General features: G+C 39.0%; 1 protein-coding gene across 5 annotated transcripts in view; it reads right to left on the reverse strand.

Moving 5' to 3' along the window:
• Positions 1-7,900: 7,900 nt before the first annotated feature.
• The window catches only part of Specc1 (sperm antigen with calponin homology and coiled-coil domains 1), a 269,979-nt gene continuing 258,329 nt past the window's right edge, over positions 7,901-19,550 (reverse strand). For all 5 annotated transcript variants that reach the window (XM_071603067.1, XM_071603066.1, XM_071603065.1 and 2 more), the window contains one exon: positions 7,901-11,413. In XM_071603067.1, the coding sequence (XP_071459168.1) occupies positions 11,324-11,413 (90 nt within the window). In that variant the 3' untranslated portion in view covers positions 7,901-11,323. The remainder of the gene's footprint in view (positions 11,414-19,550) is intronic.

A 19,550-nucleotide genomic window follows, 5' to 3' on the forward strand; every position in this document is an offset into this window, starting at 1 on the left:
CTAAATCCTTGATCTACTCTGAGTTGAGTTTTGTGCATGGTGAGAGATTAAATTTCATTTTATTGCATATGGATTTCCAGTTTTCCCTGCACTATTTGTTGAAAAGGTTATCTTTTCTCCAATGTATGTCTTTGGCACCTTTGTCTAGTATGAGATAACTGTATTTATGGGGTTAGTCTCTGTATCTTCTTTTTTGTACCCCTGATCTACATGACTGTTTTGGTGCCAAAACCGAGTCGTCGTTGTTACTATAGCTCTGTAGTACAGTTTAAGGTCTGGTATTGTGATGCCTCCTACTTCACTTTTCTTGCTAAGGAGTGCTTTGACTATTCTGGGTCTCTTATTTTTCCAAATGACTTTCGTGATTGCTTTTTCTTTCTTTCTTTTTTTTTTTTAACCAGGGGTTGAACTCAGGGGCACTCAGCCACTGAGCCACATCTCCAGCCCTATTTTGTATTTTCTTTGGAGACAGAGTCTCACTGAGTTGCTTAGCACCTCACCGTTGCTGAGGCTGGCTTTGAAATCACATTCCTCCTGCCTCACCCTCCCAACTGCTGGGATTACAGGCGTGCACCACTGCACCCGGCTGCCTTTTCTATTTCTATGAAGACTGTCATTGGGATTTTAATTGGAATTACATTAAATCTGTATAGTGATTTTGGTAGTATGGCCATTTTGACAATGTTAATTCTGCCTATCCAAGAACAAGGGAGATCTTTCCATCTTCTAAAGTCATCTTCAATTTCTTTCTTTAGTGCTCTGTAATTTTCCTTGTAGAGTTCTTTTCACCTTCTTTGCTAGGTTGATTCCCAAGTATTTTATTTTCCTTGAGGCTATTGTAAATGGGGTAATCTTCCTAATTTTTCTTGCAATGGATTGATTCATCATTGATGTATAGGATCACATTTGATTTGTGGATGTTAATTTTTTTAATATTTATTTTTTAGTTTTAGGTGGATACAATATCTTTATTTTATTTTTATGTGGTGCTGAGGATTGATCCTCGTGCCTCACACATGCTAGGTGAGCACACTACCACTTGAGCCATATCCCTAGCTCCTATGGATGTTAACTTTATATCCTACTTATTTGCTGAATTCATTTATTAGTTCTAGAAGTTTTTTGGTGGAATTTTTGGGTCTTCTAAATAGAGAGTCATGTCATCGGCAAATAGTGATAGTTTGAGTTCTTTTCCTATTCGAATCTCTTTATTTTCTTTCTTTTCTTCTAATTGTTTTCACTAGAGTTTCAAAGACGATGTTGAATAAAAGTGGTATAAGAGGGCCTCCTTGTCTTGTTCCAGTTCTTAGAGGGAAGGCTTTCAATTCTTCTCCATTTAGAATGATGTTGGCCTTGGGTTTAGCAGATATAGCTTTTACAATGTTGAGGTATGTTCCTGTTATTCCTAGTTTTTCTAGTGTTTTGAACATAAAGGGGTGCTGTATTTTGTCAAATGCTTTTTCTGCATCTATTGAGATAATCATGATTCTTGTCTTTAAGTCTACTGATGTGATGAATTATGTTTATTGATTTCCATATGTTGAACCAATCTTGCATCCCTGAGATGAACCCTACTTGATTGTGGTGCACTATCTTATAAATATGTTTTTATATGCAATTTGCCAGAATTTTATTGAGAAATTTTGCATCTATGCTTATCAGGAATATTGGTCTGAAGTTTCCTTTCCTTGATGTGTCTTTGTCTGGTTTTGGTATCAGGGTGATACTAGCTTCTCATAATGAGTTTGGAAGGTTTCCTTCCTTTTCTATTTCATGGAATAATTTGAGGGGAATTGGTGTTAATTCATCTTTGAAGGTCTTATAGAAAGCAGTTGATCCAGGGCTTTTCTTAGTTGACAGGCTTTTGATGTCATCTTCTATTTCATTGCCTGAAATTGATCTGTTTAAATTATGTATGTTCTCATGATTCTGTTTAGGTAGGTCATAGTCTCTAGAAATTTGTCAATGTCTTCAAGATTTTTTTACTTTCTTGGAATATAAATTTTCAAAATAGTTTTTGATTGTCTTCTGTATTTCAGTAGTGTTTGTTGTGATATTTCCTTTTTCATCATGAATTTTAGTAATTTGAGTTTACTCTCTCTTAGCATGGCTAAGGGTTTATCAATTTTATTTATTTTTTCAAAGAAACAACTTTTTGTTTTGTCATAAACATGTGTGTGTTTTGTTTTACACACACACACACACACACACACACATATATATATATATATATATATGGGGGGTACCAGAGATTGAACTCAGGGACACTCAACCATTGAGCCACATCCCCACTCCTATTTTCTATTTTATTTAGAGACAGGGTCTCACTAAGTTGCTTAGTGCCTTGCTGGTGCTAAGGCTGGCTTTGAACTCATGATCCTCCTGCCTCAGCCTCTGGAGACGTTGGTAGTTGCTAGGATTACAGGCATGTGCCACCATGCCTGGCTAAACATATATTTTTTTAAAATTATAAATAGGCACAATACCTTTATTCCATTTATTTATTTATTTTTTTAAATTTTTTTTATGTGGTGCTAAGGATTGAACCAGTGCCTCATACCTGTTTGGCAAGTGCTCTACCACTGAGCCACAACCCTACTCCTGTTTTGTCAATTTTGAATTTAATTATTTCCTGTCTTCTACTGTTTTTGGTGTTGATTTATTCTTTTTCTAGGGCTTTGAGATGTAATGTTAGATTATTTATTTATTGACTTTCTGTTCTTTTTATTTTATTTTTTTAAGATGTTGATGAATCTTTATTTTATTCATTTATTTATACATAGTGTTGAGAATCCATCCCAGTGCCTCACACATGCTAGGCAAGTGCTCTACCACTGAGCCACAGCCACAGCCCAACTTTCTGTTCTTTTAAGGAAGGACCTCAATGCAATGAACTTTCTTCTTAGCACCTCCCTTATAGTGGCCCAGATTTTGATATGTTGTATCACTATTCTCATTTACTTCTGAGCATTTTTAAAAAAATTTCATCCCTGATTTTTTCTGCTATCCAGTGTCTATTCAATAGCATACTATTTAATTTTCAGGTGTTAAGAGTAGCTTCTATTTTTTTAAAAAAAATTTTTAGACATCGAAGTACCTTTATTTTGTTCATTTATTTATATGTGGTGCTGAGAATTGAACCCAGTGACTCATACTTGCTAAGCAAGCCTCTATCACTGAGCCACAAACCCAGCTCTATTCTATTTTTTATCATTGATTTCTAATTTCATTCCATTATGATCTGATAGAATGCAGCATATGATCTCTTTTTTTTTTTGTATTTGCTAAGAGTTGCTTTGTGGCATAAGATATGGTCTATTTTAAGTGTGTTCACTCATTGATGGATAAAATACTCTATATATGTCTGTGAAGTCTAAATTATTGGTTGTATTATTTTGTTCTGTAGTTTCTTTCTTTAGTTTTTGTTTGGAGGATCTATCCAGTGGTCAGAGAGGTTTGATAAAGTCACCCAGTATTATTGTGTTGTGATTTATTTGATACTTTTTGTGTGTGTGTGGTGCTGGGGATCGAACCCAGGGCCTTGTGTATGCAAAGCAAGCACTCTACCAACTGAGTTATATCCCCAGCCTGATTCTTGAATTTGAGATGGGTTGTTTGAGGTATATAGATGATCCATTGTTTGGGGCATAAATATTTATGATTTTTATGTCTTATTGATGTATAATTCCCTTAAGCAGGATGAAATGTCCTTGTCTCTTCTGATTACCTTTTGCTTGAATTCCATTTTATCTGATGTGAGGATAGTAACCCCTGCTTATTTACAAGATCCATGTGAACGGTACGTTTTTTCCAAATCTTTCACCGTCAGTCTGTGGATGTCTTTTCCTGTGAGGTGAGTCTCTTAGAGACAGCATATTGTTAGGTCTTGTTTTTGAATCCAATCTGCCAGTCTTTGTCTTTTGATTGACAAGTTTAGGCCATTTATGTTCAAGGTTACTATGGAGATATGATTTATATTCCCAGTCATTTTGATTTATTCCTGGTTTTTAATTTGAATGTTTCTCCTTTGATGGGTTATTCCTTTAGTGTAGTTCTTCCCTTTGCTGTTTTTCACTTTTTCTTTTCATTTTATCTTCACGGAATATTTTGTTGAGAATGTTCTGTAGTGCAGGCTTTCTAGTTGTAACTTTTGTTTATCATAAAAGTTTTTAATTTCATCTTCAAATCTGAAGCTTAATTTTGCTGGATATAGAATTCTTGGTTGCATCCATTTTCTTTCAGAGCTTGGTATATATTATTCCAAGACCTCTTAGCCTCTCATATTTGATTTTTCCATTTCATTCTTTAGGTTTGGGTAATTAAAAAAATTTTTTTTAGTTGTCAATGGATCTTTATTTATTTAGTTATTTATATGCAGTGCTGAGAAATGAACCCCGTGCCTCACTCATGCTAGGCAAGCGCTCTACCACTGAGTCATGACTCCGGCCCCAGGTTTGGGTAATTTTCTGATATTATTTCATTGAAAAGATTGTGCATTCTTTTGGTTTGTATCTCTGTGCTTTTATGTATCCTGGTAAATCTTAAATTTGGTCTTTTTGTGTTATCTGTTATTTCTTGGAAGTTCTGTTCATGGTTTCTTAACATCTTCTCTCCACGGTCAACTTTTATTTTCATGATTATATATTTTGTCTTCACTGCCTGAGAGTCTGTCTTCCAAGTAGTCTATCTGTTGGTGATACTTCCCATTGAATTTTTTTTTTAATTAGATTTTTTTAGAGAGAGAGAGAGAATTTTTTTTTAATATTTATTGTTTATTTTTCGGCAGACACAACATCTTTGTTTGTATGTGGTGCTGAGGATTGAACCCGGGCCACATGCATGCCAGGCGAGCGCGTTACCGCTTGAGCCACATCCCCAGCCCATTGAATTTTTAATTAGGTTTATTGATTCCTTCATTTTGAGGATTTCTGCTTGATTTCTTTTCAGAATCTCTTTATTTATTTATTTTTTTTTTTAAAGAGAGAGAGAGAATTTTAATATTTATTTTTCAGTTTTCGGCGGACACAACATCTTTGTTTGTATGTGGTGCTGAGGATCGAACCCGGGCCGCACGCATGCCAGGCGAGCGCGTTACCGCTTCAGCCACATCCCCAGCCCCCAGAATCTCTTTATTAAAGTGATCTTTCACCTCCTGAATTTTATCTGATTTCATTCCTTACATTGCTTTTACATCGCTCAGTTTAACTATGTACATTTTATATATATATATATACATTTGGATACCATACCTTTATTTTATTTATTTGTATGTGGTGCTGAGAATCGAACCCAGGGCCTTACACATGCCAAGCAAGTGCTCTACCACTGAGCCACAGCCAGAGCCTCTTAACTCTGTACATTTTAAACTCCTCTGACATTTCGTCTACCGTATTGTTAATGGATTCTATTATTGGAGAATCTTGGTTTGTTTGGAGTGATTTGTTCCCTTGTTTTTCATGCTGTTTGTGTGTCTTCCCAGCTAGCTGTGTGGATCTGAGGCAGTACAGTTTCTACCCTGTAGACTTACAGTGTCCCTGAAGGTTTTCAGTACCTCGCCTTTAAGGGGAAGAAAAAAACAAACAAACAAACAAACAAAAAACAGCCCAATGAAAATAATACACAGCCTTAAACCAAGTAGCTCTACTAAGACATCTACCGTTTTTGTTTTGTTGGAATAAACAGAAATGATGTTTTCAATTACTGCCTACAATACAAACAGTAAATTTGCAAAAGAGTTTACAATTTCAAATGGTGGACAAAGAGAGAACAGAGTGGTATAGGATGTGATGTTTATGAGGAAGGAAGAGAAAAGATAAGATAAAAGTAAAAAATTATAGGAAGGGCTGGGGCTGTAGCTCAGTGATAGAGCACTTGCCCAGCATGTGGGAGGCCCTGGGTTCAATTCTCAGCACCACATATAAATAAATGAAGAAAATAAAGGCCCATCAACAACTAAAAAATATATTTAAAAATTATAGGAAGAGTGAAAGAGGGATTAATAGAGGTTGGCTTTAGCAGGAGAAAAGAGAGAAAGAGAATCCAGGGAAACAGATAACAGGAAAAATGTATATAAAGTAAAAAAAAATTTTAAATTAAAAATTAAAACACACACACACACACACAAAGAAAACTGTAATATACTATCCATACATTCCAGGCTTCAATGAACCAATGCATAAAAAATACTTGGTTTAAAAAATGGTAGACATGTGAGAGGAAAAAGAGAAAGAGAGAGAGAGATAGAGAGAGAGAGAGGGAGAGGGAGGGAGGGAGGGATATCAAGATCGATCTCAAGGAAAAATTGTTTCCATTGGAACTCAAAACTTTCTTAGTTCTCCTTCTCAGTAGTTAGGTGGAGTTGTCTGGGGTAGGATGCTGGCTCCACTCTCCACATGGGTGGGGTTGCTAGGGTAAGGGTTAGTTGTGCAGGTGGAACTCCTGGAGGCGGGGTGCAGGCTTAGGTGTGCTCCAGTCTCTTGGCTGGGTGCCAGTCGGTCTGGAGATTTTACATCAGTGTGTTTCCAGCACTCAGCAATTGCCATTCCACCCCACCATATCTTTTTATGGCATATGTTTCATAATCTAAAAAAGTCGCACTGAAGTTTTGGTAGGGCGGTGAGTTAAGTTAGATTGCATTCATTTAAAGAGCCTGGGAGGTTTGGAGATTCTACTTGGAAACATACTGTATCGTTTCATTCATGATACTAGAAATAAAACCAGCAAAGAAAAAAAGGAAAAAATGAAAGGCTTAGGGAGGTCAGGTTTCAAATTTCTCCCCAGGGTCTTTCCCACTTCTGGAGAATGCTGCCAACAATTGTTCACAAGACTGACCACAGCCCTGAACGCCAGCTGGATGTGGAGATGTTTCTTCCCGGGAGTTCCATGGTGAATTCCAAGTTGGAATGAGGGCAATTGGCAGCTGGATGGTTCCCATAATTAATAAAAAATTATTTATACAACAATAGCAACTGCTGTTTATCTGGCTGAGGTATTCCGAGCAAACTCCACCCTCAAGGGGCTCAGATGAAGTATAACTAAACAGCCCAAGAATCCCAGCCCTTCTCACATGAGAAAGGCAAGCCCTCTATGGGCTGATGAGGCATAGGATAAGTAGATTCCCCAGGAATTGTTCAGTCCTCCAGAAAGCAGAGACCACATTGAGCATTGTGTGTAACAGACCTTGTTAGAATCCTCCTACCTGATGCCTCAATTTTTTTAAAAAATATTTTTTAGTTGTAGTTGGACACAATACCTTTATTTTTATGTGGTGCTGAGGATCGAACCTTGCATGTGCTAGGCCAGTGCTCTACCACTGAGCCACAACCCCAGCCCTGATCCCTCATTTAATATGACCACTTCATGGATCTTCCTGGGTTGGGGATTTCCCCCCTACTGTTGCTATGGTTTGAATGTGTCTCCAAAAAATCATGTTATTAGAACTTAAACCCCCAGAATCTGACACACACAGTGCCTTGGTGTCAGCAGACACTGGCACCCTGTGTCATTTAAAATTTATATCCACTTTGTTTCAATCTCGGCACAACCCTCCCATTTAGCACCCCTTGTATATAGTTTCCAGGGCCTTGGTTGGCATTTGGTCAAACGTTTAACACTAAACACATCCTGTGCACCTCTGCACAGCCTGGCAGCACCCAGGAAGGGTCTTGAAGGGTGATCTTCACAAGAACCCGTATTACAGCAAGACAACCATGGAGGGGAGGAAGCGGAGGAGCCCTCTGGCCTCTAGTCCCTTGTGTTAAGTTCTCAGAATTCCTGGAAATTGCAGTGAGGGCCGTGACCCATGAGGAACATGTACATAGGATGCTGTTTGAAAGCAGACTCAATGTAAGCTTGGTGGTTTGAAAGCATGCTAATGATGAATGTCACTGGGGAAAAATAATCGGACAGAAACAAAATATATTTATTAGAAATATTACAGTCACACATCTTACACTTTCAGGTTAATACATCTATGTTAGCATGTCATGTCCTGACAGTGCTTGGTTCGATCTAATGTGCTCTTTGTAGAAACTGGGCCATGGACGTATCAAGTGTCCTCAACTAATGCAGTTAAAAATCAGTGAACTACACAGGATGTTATAGGTTCAGCAAAACTCCAACCTGGGTCAGAGGACTGAAATGGCCAGTGAGCAAGGGCAAAAAGTATTAAAAATATTTTTTAAAAAGGCTGAGAGGTTGTATGTTCTACTGCTTCTCAAAATGGCCCTCAAAATGTGGAATGGTAAGAACTAACTTCTGGGTTTGGTAGGTGGGCTTGTCTCTAAGGAAGAGAGTTCACCATCTCCACAGGCCAGTGACACATCCACCCCTCCATGGGGAAGAGGGAAGGCAGAGATTGAGAACTGACATTTGTCGGTGGTGGGGAGGAGAACACAACAGCTCTCTGTTCTCATGAGATGGCTAATCACTCTGATATATATATATATTTTTTTTGAGATGGCATCTTGCTATGTTGCTGTATTGTCCAGGCTGGCCTCAAACCTTGGGACTCAAGTTATCCTCCTGTCTTGGCCTCCCAAGTAGCTGGGACTACTGGTGGCTGCCACCATGCTCAGCAGGACATTTTTGTCTTCCACCCATAGCATTTACTTTGGATGATTTCTACAAGAGCTGCCCATCAACAACAGAACAAAGGACAAAAAACAGAAGACCAACATTGTTTCTGAGGTGTGAAGGGCCTAGGAGGCAGGTTCCTCACAATGCTGTCCTGGGGAACACCAGCCCTACCACCAGTCAGCTGAGAAGCAATCCAGGAGGCAACTCCTCAGTGCAGAGAACTGCCAACTTCTCTTTGTATCTTAAATAACTTCTCAGGATCTTGTATTTTGCAGCTTTTATGTAAAAATCATACATTAAATTTTTTTTCTGCAGAACCACCAAATAATTTTAAATTAAGTACCAGCTGCGGGGGAGACGGAAGAATCATGGCTATGATGGTCTCTAAAATCCTCAAGACAGACAACTGGAAATGGTACAATTTGCTGAGAACTAGAGAAAACATAAGAAATGCTACTTAATTTTCTTAGTTTACCAGTTTTTCACCGTCAGTTTTGTGCTCTGAATGGTCCTAAAACTTGCACCTCCACACTCAGATCACCTCTTCAACAGTAAGGGAAACTCCTTGAATTTTAAGAACAAACTGCACGTGGCAGTTTGTTTCACAGGACGTTTTCCCCTCCTTCTTTACTGACAAAGAAGGGATAAGTGTGGCCAGTCATGGGTAACGTGGGCTCCTACTGGAGACGGCACGACTACACATAGCTCTGCCTGGCCCAGAGCTCCTCTGAAGCCCTTTTCACATCATCATTGCAAACAGAGTGTCAATCAGGCTGACCATCCCTCGGTGAATCCCAAGACCTCAACTGCTTGTCCCATACAAAACCCTGGGGTAATCCCAGTTTAGGCACTACCACCCACAGCTCAACCCGACTAGTTGGAATATACGTCTCTCCACTTTGATGGTGGCAAAGGAGAAGCTTGGGAATCATGAAGATGCGCCAACAATGTCAGCTTCGATGTTAACACAGATGCAGGAAGCAGCACAGGCAGGGACTTTCATTTGAACACATTCAGCTGAAGGAGAAAGTTAAAACTGTTACAGCTGAATCCCAAGCTTCCATTCGAAAACAAGGGGCTAGTTACATAATGAATGCTGGTCCCCAAGCAACTGCTTGGGAGCTTGACTGCTGCACAGCTGTGGGGTCACAAAACGAGTCCCCGAGGCCTCGGAATGACACACCACACATCTCTGCTCCCATTCCAGATATTCTGACTCACTGATCCAGGGAGGCTGGGCATGTGGCTTCTAGAAGCTCCCCAGAGGATATGGATACAGAGCCACAGCTGAGAACCACAGACCAGACTGGAAGGCAGAAACTCCAGCCCTATAGAGGTCACAACAGTTTGAGAATGAGGGCTGGCCTCACCCAGTAGACACCTCTGGGAAAAGTTAACCTGGAGGAGGGGAAAGAGCCCATACCACTCCCAAGACAGGGAGTGGACTCCATAACCTGTCCCTGAATGAGCGGCTCAGATCAGCAATCAGGATTCACTTTAAAGAATTTTGGCAGTAGTTGTAATTCTGGGGGACTTAATGTAAAGACATCCTTTGTCAGAGGGGTACTAACAGCTATTTGGCACTTTAAACAGCAAGTCATAGACATTTACACATCTACCTTGACTGCCTGTGTGAATGGGCCCCCTCATTTGCTACAGAATACATTTATTTGTCCAAGTAGAAGACCAGCCACCAGATGGATACCTAGACTGAGCACCTTGGGAGGTCCCTGCCTCTACTAGGGTAACCAGTAGGATATTAGGGGAAATGCATTTCCCTCCATTCAGTTATACTGGAGCCATCAAAGCCCACCCCCAAGAGCTTCTTTTTGTCATGCAAATGTAAAAGGCCCAGTATGAAGTTCCAAGGACTAAGTCGCCTGGAGTTGGAATACTGTTTGGATTTGCTGTCTATCCAGAATCCAGAGGGACATACATCCTCAGCCTGTTTGTGCAAAAACATAAAGACCACAACATACACAACATTGCACACACACAAGTGACTATCAAGTTCTTCATGTGTGACAAATGTGCGTGGGTATGAATAGGAGGTGAATAAATGGGATAGAAGGTGCTGTGGACAATGACTGTGGTTTCCCTTTCAGCCCGTAAACCGTCCACTGTACACACTTCCTGCTATGAGACACCTCAGGGGACCTTCAGCAAGGCACCGCAGGCTCCTTTGCATATTGAAGACTCAAATAGTTGAGTTCTACAGAGCCAAAGTGTTTCCAAGGTTGCTTTGAAGCAAAGCAAAAGTTTCTTTGCTTTTTATGTTTTGTGGGGTGGTTGACAAGGGCAGTTTTTATGAAAGCAAAAGCCAGGGATTTTAAGTAAAAAACCCAAAAATCAAAAAACAAAAAAACTGGTTTGGAGGTGTTGTACCTCAAGAATCTCTGTGCAGATTACGCATCAAGTCACCATGTGGGATTGGTGACGTCCTGGGTTCTTTCTCACAGAAATATGCCTGTGGGATCTTGGTTTGGAAGAAGGAAGGCCATCCTCTTTAGAAACCTGCCATGGAAGAGCAAAGATTCCCCAACTTATACTCCAAATGCATTTGCATTTGCAATAGGGACACTGCAGAATCCAGCTCTAGTTTCTTCTTTGAGTGTTGATTCACTTGGTTTGAGCCTTTCTTAGAAATCCAGGAGGCTGGACAGTGGGCAGAGCAAGATTGGTGGCAACCAGGTACTTCCAGGACAAACCAATGTTGGTGGCAGCTAATTCTTTTGGGCCCTGAGGTTTAAGTCTCAAAGTACTTGTAGATCTGGGCCACATACTGCATCACGCTCTGCCAGTCAGGCCGGTCAGTGTACAACATCTCACTGAGCTCCTGCAGGGAAAAGGAAAGGGGACAAGTTACAAGGGGAACATCATAGACCTCTTCCCACTAAGGGACTCATATCCAGATCTTGGCGTTTACTGCCTGAAAACTCTCCACCTACACAACGATGTAGTGCTAAATGTGCCAAGGTAAAAAAGACTTTTCATCCTATTTATTCCCTTTTAAAAGATGCAAGACATGGCCTCTTGTTGCTTTTGTTGTTAAACATGACAGCATTAAGAAAGATCTGCAAACAGATGATCTCAGTCATAAATTTGCTATCAGAAAATGATTTCTGTTTTCCTTAATTACAGTCACATATAAGTAAATTAGTCTCTGACTTCCAGGGTTCCATAGCAGTGCTCATGTTAAGTGTACTCTCTGCTTCTTCATGGACTTTTTCATATGCCATTCCCCACGCTGCTGGGTTGTTTGGCTGGCTCCCACTGTGCTGGATACACCCTGTCTAAGGGGACTGCTGCCCAAGGTTGACAAGACATGTAGTTTATGTTCACTTCTTCACTGTTCCAGAGTTCACAATGAACATCTCTGTGCAGGACTGTTTCCTTCCATTGAATTACTTAAGAGAAATTCCAAAGAACACAGTTGAGCCAATATAAACACTTATTTTGCTAACATTAAGTCATATCATTTAATGTGTGAGTTTTTGTTGTTGTTGTTTATTGCATTAATTTAGTAAATTTCTTGCATTTACATATTTACTTTTGCTAACCTCTTCCTCTTATTTTAAAAATTTCATTTATTTATTTTTGCTAACTTTTCAATGCACAAGCTAATACAGAGGCTATAAAGTGACAGGGAAGAGGACTAGGCATTCTGCAGAGCAGTAGGTCGAGCTTTTTCAAAATTTGTGCCACTGGATTTGTTTAATAATTAACTTTGGGTCTGAATTTGTATTCTTTTGTGGTCACAGGAGAACAATAGGAAAGAACCTTGATGGAAAGCCAGAAACAAAGATGCAATGGAAAAAATAAGGCTGAACTGAGTACATCTGTTCCTGGGTGGTGACACAACTAGCTGAGGTTGTTAACCAGCCATTTATCCTCTGATTCAACAACATCTAAATATATTTTGCTTCCTGGTTATGCTAAAATTATCAGTGTATCATTCATTATTCATTGAGAAGGGGTCAAAAAGGAGTAAGTGGAACAATCTACACAGATATGCCTAGAATAATTTTAAAAGAAAGAACAAAATTTCCCCAGATTACAAGGATCAAAAAGTCGCTTTCCATCTGGGCATGGTGGAGCATGACTGTAAAATCCCAGCTGCTCCAGAGGCTGAGAGGCAGGAGAATCACAAGTTTGAGGCCAGTCTTGGCAACTTAGTGAGACTTTGTCTTAAAAATAAAGGGGCTGGAGATGTAACTCAGAGGTGAAAGTATCCCTGAGTTCAATCCCCAGTACCAGAAAAAAACCAAGAACATGATCAAGAAAGAAAAAACAAGATCAATAAATGGGACTTTATAAAAATTAAAACCTTGGGCTGGGGTTGTGGCTCAGTGGTAGAGCACTTGCCTAGCATGTGTGAGGCCCTGGGTTCGATTCTCAGCACCGAATATAAATAAATGAATAAAATAAAGGTCCATCAACATCTAAAAAATATTTAAAAAAATAAAATAAATAAAATAAAAATTAAAAACTGCTCTGAGAAAGAGAGTGTTAAGAGAATTAAAAGTTACAGAGTGTGTGGCTGGGGTTGTAGCTCAGTGGTAGAGCGCTTGCCTTGCATGTGGGAGGCACTGGGTTTGATTCTCAGCACTGCATATAAACAAACAAATAAATAAAGGTCCATTAATAACTAATAAAATATTTTTAAAAAGTTACAGAGTGGGAAAAAATAGCTAAAAATCACATATGATAAAGGACTTTTATACAGAATATTAAAAAATTTTAGGGCTGGGGCTGTGGCTCAGGGGTAGAGCACTCCCCTAGCATGTGCGAGGCCCTGGGTTTGATCCTCAGCACCACATAAAAATAAATAAATAAAAGTATTGTGTCCAACTACAACTAAAAAATAATTTTTTTTAAAAAAAATTTAAATCCAATAATAAGAAAGCAATCTGATTTAGAAATGGGCAAAAGAGGGCTGGGGATGTGGCTCAAGCGGTAGCAAGCTCGCCTGGCATGTGTGCGGCCCGGGTTCGATCCTCAGCACCACATACAAACAAAGATGTTGTGTCTGCTGAAAACTAACTAAATAAATAAATATTAAAAAAAAAAAAAAAAAGAAATGGGCAAAAGATTTGAATAGACACTAGACCAAAGAAGATATGTGGCCAATAAATAGCATATGGAAAAAAGCTCAACATAATTTGCCAGTCGAGAAATGCCAATTAAAACAAGATAATCCCCTACCATCCCACCCTATACTGGGGAATGAACCCAGGGGTGCTCTATCACTGAGCTACATTCCCAGCCCTTTTTATTTTTTGAGATAAGGTGACTAAGTTGCTGAAGCTGGCCTTGAATTTGTAATCCTGCCTCAGCCTCCCAAGTAGCTGGAATTATAGGCATTATATACTTGGCAAGGTACACCCCTATACCTTTTAGAATGGCTAAAATCTAAAAACATGGCAGTACCAAAAGTTGGTGAGGATACAGGAGCAAAAAAACCAAAAACCAAAACAAAAACAAAAACAAAAAAAACACCTCTTTTCAACTTACTTTTTACAACTAAAACCACTGCAATAAAAACAGTCAGCTAGGCGTGGTGCTGTGAGACCATAATCTTAGTGATCAAAGGATTGCAAGTTCAAGGCCAGTCTGGGCAATTTAGCAACCAGTTTTAAAAAGCTTTAAAATAAAAGGCTGGGGCTGGATGTGATGGTGCACACCTGTAATCTCAGCAGCTAGGGAGGCTGAGACAGGAGGATCAGGAGGCGCTAAGCAACTCAGCAAGACCCTGTCTCTAAAGAAAATACAAAATAGGGCTGGGGATGTGGCTCAGTGGTTGAGTGCCCCTGAGTTCAATCCCCAGTACCCCTCACCCCCCCCCCCAAAAAAAAAAAAAGGCTTGGGATGTCACTCAGGGGTAGAGTGCCCTTGCATTTAATTTGCAATACCGAAGGTATTAATTTGCCCAATAATTTTCCAGACAAGCAAACATACAAGAAAGCAGCAAGTGGATGCCAGGGTGAACAGGGCTGGGGTTGTGGGGCAGTGCTTGACAGCAGGATGAAAACTAGGGGCAATTTTTTTTTTTGGTTGGGTGGCGGGTACAGGGATTGAACTCAGGAGCACTCAACCACTGAGCCACATCCCCAGCTTTATTTTGTATTTTATTTAGAGACAGGGTCTCCCTGAGTTGCTTAGAGCCTCACTGTTGCTGAGGCTGGCTTTGAATCCGAGATCCTCCTGCCTAATATATAATGGGGAGGGTGTCCAGGTAGCATTCAACCTAGAAGAGGATCCCATAGCCCCTGACTTAATGTTGACGCAGGCCTTCTCAGAGGAATTTGTGCTAAAGGCATTGGCTAGCCCTATTCACTTAAGAGAAAAGGTGAATTTAGTGAAATTCCTGCATCTCTGTGATAGTATCTAAATAATAAAGCCCCAAGTGGATAATCAGAGAAAGTGACATATGAGATTTTTTGTTTGTTTTGCCAGGAAACATACAGTTATACTCATTTGGCCATCTAATGGACCTATGGTCTTTTTTTGAACATGATCCAAAGTTAGGGTTTGAAGCCATCTGTCTTACAAAAGCCAGACCTCATGATATAGGATCAAAGAAGTCCCCCCCCCCCCCCCAAGAGATTTTAACTGGATTTTTTTTTTCAACTAATGATACAAAAATCTAAAGAAACTTGTGAAGCAAAACGACTGCAGAATCCCTCTAGATGTTTATAATTGCTTTTAAATAATAATTTTCATTCTGATTAATATAAAATATTAATTTATGCTTTAATGGGTTATTATGAAGCAAATATTATGTATAATGACCATCCAGATTAAGAACAGGCCCCTTCCCTTTCACAATCCGCCTTGACAGGTTGTCATTTGTGTCTTTCAGAATCTTTTGCAACACTAATCTGGCAAGAAGAAAACTACTATTCATATGAAGCTGATTCTGATTTTAAGATACAGAGATTAAGTACCCTTTACAATTGCTATACCAGTGCTAATACAAAGAAATGATTCTTCAATGAGGTGGATACTATGTATGGTTTCCCATGGAATAAGAATCTAATTCTGGGCTGGGGTTGTGGCTCAGCGGTAGAACTCTCGCCTCGGACATGCGAGACCCTGGGTTCGATCCTCAACACCACGTAAAAATAAATAAGTGAAGTAAAAGTACTGTGTCCAACTACAACTAAAAAATAAATATATAAAAAAAGAATCTAATTCATGGAATGCTAAAGACAAATAAAATGGAAGAGAAAAAAGTTCCAGCCAGGATGAAAATGAATTTGATTTAAAAAATGATGACTATGATTTTCCTCAATACTTTGGTGTTAATGAGCTTATAATTAACATCAGAAATGTACTAAAGTTTCCTATGTTATTCACTTAATAACACATAGTTGTTAATTACAATCTATAACCTGGAATTGTTCTAAGAACCTTTTAACTTAGTTAATAACAAAGGCAAGTCATGTGTATGCCCATGTTCATGCAAGTACTATTCACAACAGCTAAATCTGGAAGCATCCCCAGCGTCCAAAGGATGAATGGATGAGCAAAGGTGTGGAATAGACATAAAATTGGGATACTATTCAGCCTTTAAAAGGAAGGAAATCTGAACATATGCTAAACATGGATAAACGCTGAGGACATTATACTATGTTAAGTAAACCAGCTGGAAGGACAAATACTGTATGACCAAAGATTATGTATGACAAATACCACTTATATAAGGTACCTGAAATAGGTAAATTCATAGAGACAGAAAACAGAATGGTGTTTGCCTGGCTGGGGATGAAAGAATGAGGAGTCAATGTTTAATAGGCACAGGATTTTAATTTTATAAGATAAAAAGAGATGGAGGGGATGTGAATATACTTAACACCACTTAAAAATGGCTAAAATGGTAAAGCTTATGTGTATTTTACCACAATAAAATAAAATCAATATCATTTATTGACTTAGATGATTATACTAAATGTTTAAAAAGACAGTTGGAAAAAAAAGTAAGGCTTCTTGCTCTTGGGAGATTATAACCTTGTGGGGGTGGAGGGAATGGAAATATGCCATATAATCAGATGAATCATCATATAATAGGGCATGGGGATATCAAACTATGAATAAATTGTGCTTTAAGAGCCCAGAAGGTAGACAGGGCTGTCATAGAAGCAGTGTTACCCAGTGGTGATGGGCATTGGCTCTAGAGTCTGCCTGCCTGGCTCGCATTCTTGCCTCTGATACTCATTAGCCAAGTGATCTTTTTTATTAACTGCATGTGCCCCTGTCCCACCTGCATCATGTATCTACCTCACAGGACTTCTGTGAGGGTTCAGGAGGGTCAATATATGGAAAAATCCTATGTGTGTGATATATAGTAAATAGGAGAAAAATGTGTGTGTGCGTGTGTGTGTGTGCGCGCGCGCGCAAGCCTAATTAAGCTCAAGGTAACTATTGAAGCACACATAAAGTTTACACCAGAGTAGGCTCAGTCATGCCTAACATATATTTAAAATCCTGAGTTGTAATGACATTACTCCACTGGGGCCCCGAGGAACACTGTGTGACTATCCTGTTGGCTGCTCCAGCTCACTTGGTGAGCAAAAGCCCTCATGGGCTAAATGAACAATGAAACAGTGTCCCCCCACCAAGCCACAGACACATCAGCCCTGAGGACACATTACGGTTGTCCTGTGATAATGACAATGATGCCATATATCCTCTCTTACCCAATGCTTTCTGTAAGGAGTTGCTCACCCGTGTGATGTGGCAAGATAAATCTCTCTCATTACACAGTGGCTGGGGAGGAATGCTGTCTAAAATTTGGGAGACACTGTAGAACTTCACTTTTTAAAGATCTTATCCTTGTTAATCTGCTATACCCAGAAACCTAGCTGTACTTAAATATGTAAGTATACATGGAAATTTTTCCTGCATAATCTTAATAGAACTTAATCAAAGATGGGGTTAATTATGATTGTCACTTCTGATTGGGTGTAGTTTTAAAAGTGTTGAAGGAGCATCTCATTATTAACCTGACTCCATTTTGCTTCTCCCGGATCTTTCCTTTTCTGAGTTGCTCTTTCGAAACCTCAGTGTATTTTAAATTCCAGGATCGCAGGGGCTGATAAACATTCAGAGAACTAAATGGAGACTGTTCCCTAAGTAGTGGCAATTTCCTTGAGACTAATAAGATTCTGGATGACCAGGCCCAAGATAATGATCAACCAGATTATGACCTAACTGGGATTGCCTTTGTTCTCTCACAGCTATATAACCTCAAGGTAGCTCCTGATTCCCCAAAGACAACCCTAAGATCTGTCTTCCCAGTGTGGCTGCACTGAAATTGAAGTTCTCTTCTTGTTTCACCACTGACTCCTCTACCTGTTTTGTTTTTTTTGAGTGGGGGATGAGTGGCTAAATCTAATCTGTTGGGACCCCTAGAGTCGGGCTTCTGCGCTGGGACTGTGGTAATCGTGTCGAGTATAACTCAATACATGGCTTTTCAGTCCGTTTCAAGATACTGGAAAGTAGAGGCTGTGAGTGTAGCTCGGTGGTAGGATAGGTGTCTATGCTCAAGGGCCTGGGCTCAGTCTCTATCACCAATAAGATATTTAAAATCAAATTTAAGAATGTAAGAAATTTCTACTTTGCTGTATAAACTGGTTACATTGCTTACAAACATTCCTGAATGCTTTCAGGATTAGTTATCATGTCAGCAGCCACTTGCAACTGTCTACACAAATGAAATTGTTGGCTCCAACAATCAGGTCAACAAAATTATCTCATTTATGTCCCAGGTCACTAACTTCTACAATGCCTTAGATGAAAATTAAGAAAAAATAGCAAATTTAAAAAGAAGCAAATATTACTATAATACTAGAAAGAAAAAAATATTCTTTGTATAATATAATTTCCTAACAAGTTCTTATCATTTCTGGTCCTTATGTAAACTGTTTGTACTTGTTGGTTGTCCCACTATTTCCACACAGTATAAATCAGATTCCTCTGACTTCATCATGGTTAGATGTGTAGGGCCCCTTACTCCCTTTTTAATTTCTCTGGACTTAAATATACATAATAGGGATATTTGTTTTAAACCCTTTGTTTAAAAGAATTTGGGCTCACTTAGACTCTTGTTTGTGTGTCTATAACTACATTTTAAAGTATGCATTCAATTTCTTTAATGGTTAAAATTCTATTTTTGAATAGGTTCTAGAGAAATATTTGGATTTAGTATTTTTAGAAATATTTTGGTATTTCTTTGGAAACTTCTGTTTCCAATTTGTGGTATAACATTGTTCATATTACTAAGATTTCTATGATAGGTGTACTTGTGCTTTTTCATTTTTTGGATTCCTCCTGTCTTCCAAGGGTTATGAAATTGTATCCCGCTATTTTTACAGCTTAGAATCATGAATGAAATTGAACATTTTAAACAGTTAGTGGCGATTCATGATCCTGTTCTGTGAGTTGTATATTCTAGACTTTGATTATTTTACTTTTTTTAAAAAAAGTTGTTTTTAAAAAAATTTTTTTTTTGTAATTGTAGATGGAAAGACTACCTTTATTTTATTTGTTTATTTTTCTGGGGTGCTGAGGATTGAATCCAGTGCCTCATACATGCTAGGCAAGTGCTGTGCCACTGAGCCCCAGCTCCAGCCCTACTTTTTGAGTTTTGATGAACCTTTATTTATTTATATGTTGTGCTGAGAACCAAACCCAGTAAGTAAGTGCCCTACCACTGAGCCACAACCCAGCCCCTTGAATTTAATAATTTTCAGTGGTTTGTTTCTTATTACTTGTTAGCTGGATCTTTTTATAGGTGATCAGGCTTGTCTTTGCATTTACTGTAGTTTCATTACAATATTTTATTTTATTCATCCTGATTGAGACTCATTAAGAATCATGGGCTCTTGTCTTCATCATTCTGGAAATTTTTCAGGTACTCAATATTCAAATATTGTCTCTATTCCATTATTATTTTTGGGGGTACCAGAGGT

The sequence above is a fragment of the Marmota flaviventris genome, chromosome 17, assembly GCF_047511675.1.
Source record: "Marmota flaviventris isolate mMarFla1 chromosome 17, mMarFla1.hap1, whole genome shotgun sequence".
NCBI classification, from domain to species: Eukaryota; Metazoa; Chordata; class Mammalia; order Rodentia; family Sciuridae; genus Marmota; species Marmota flaviventris.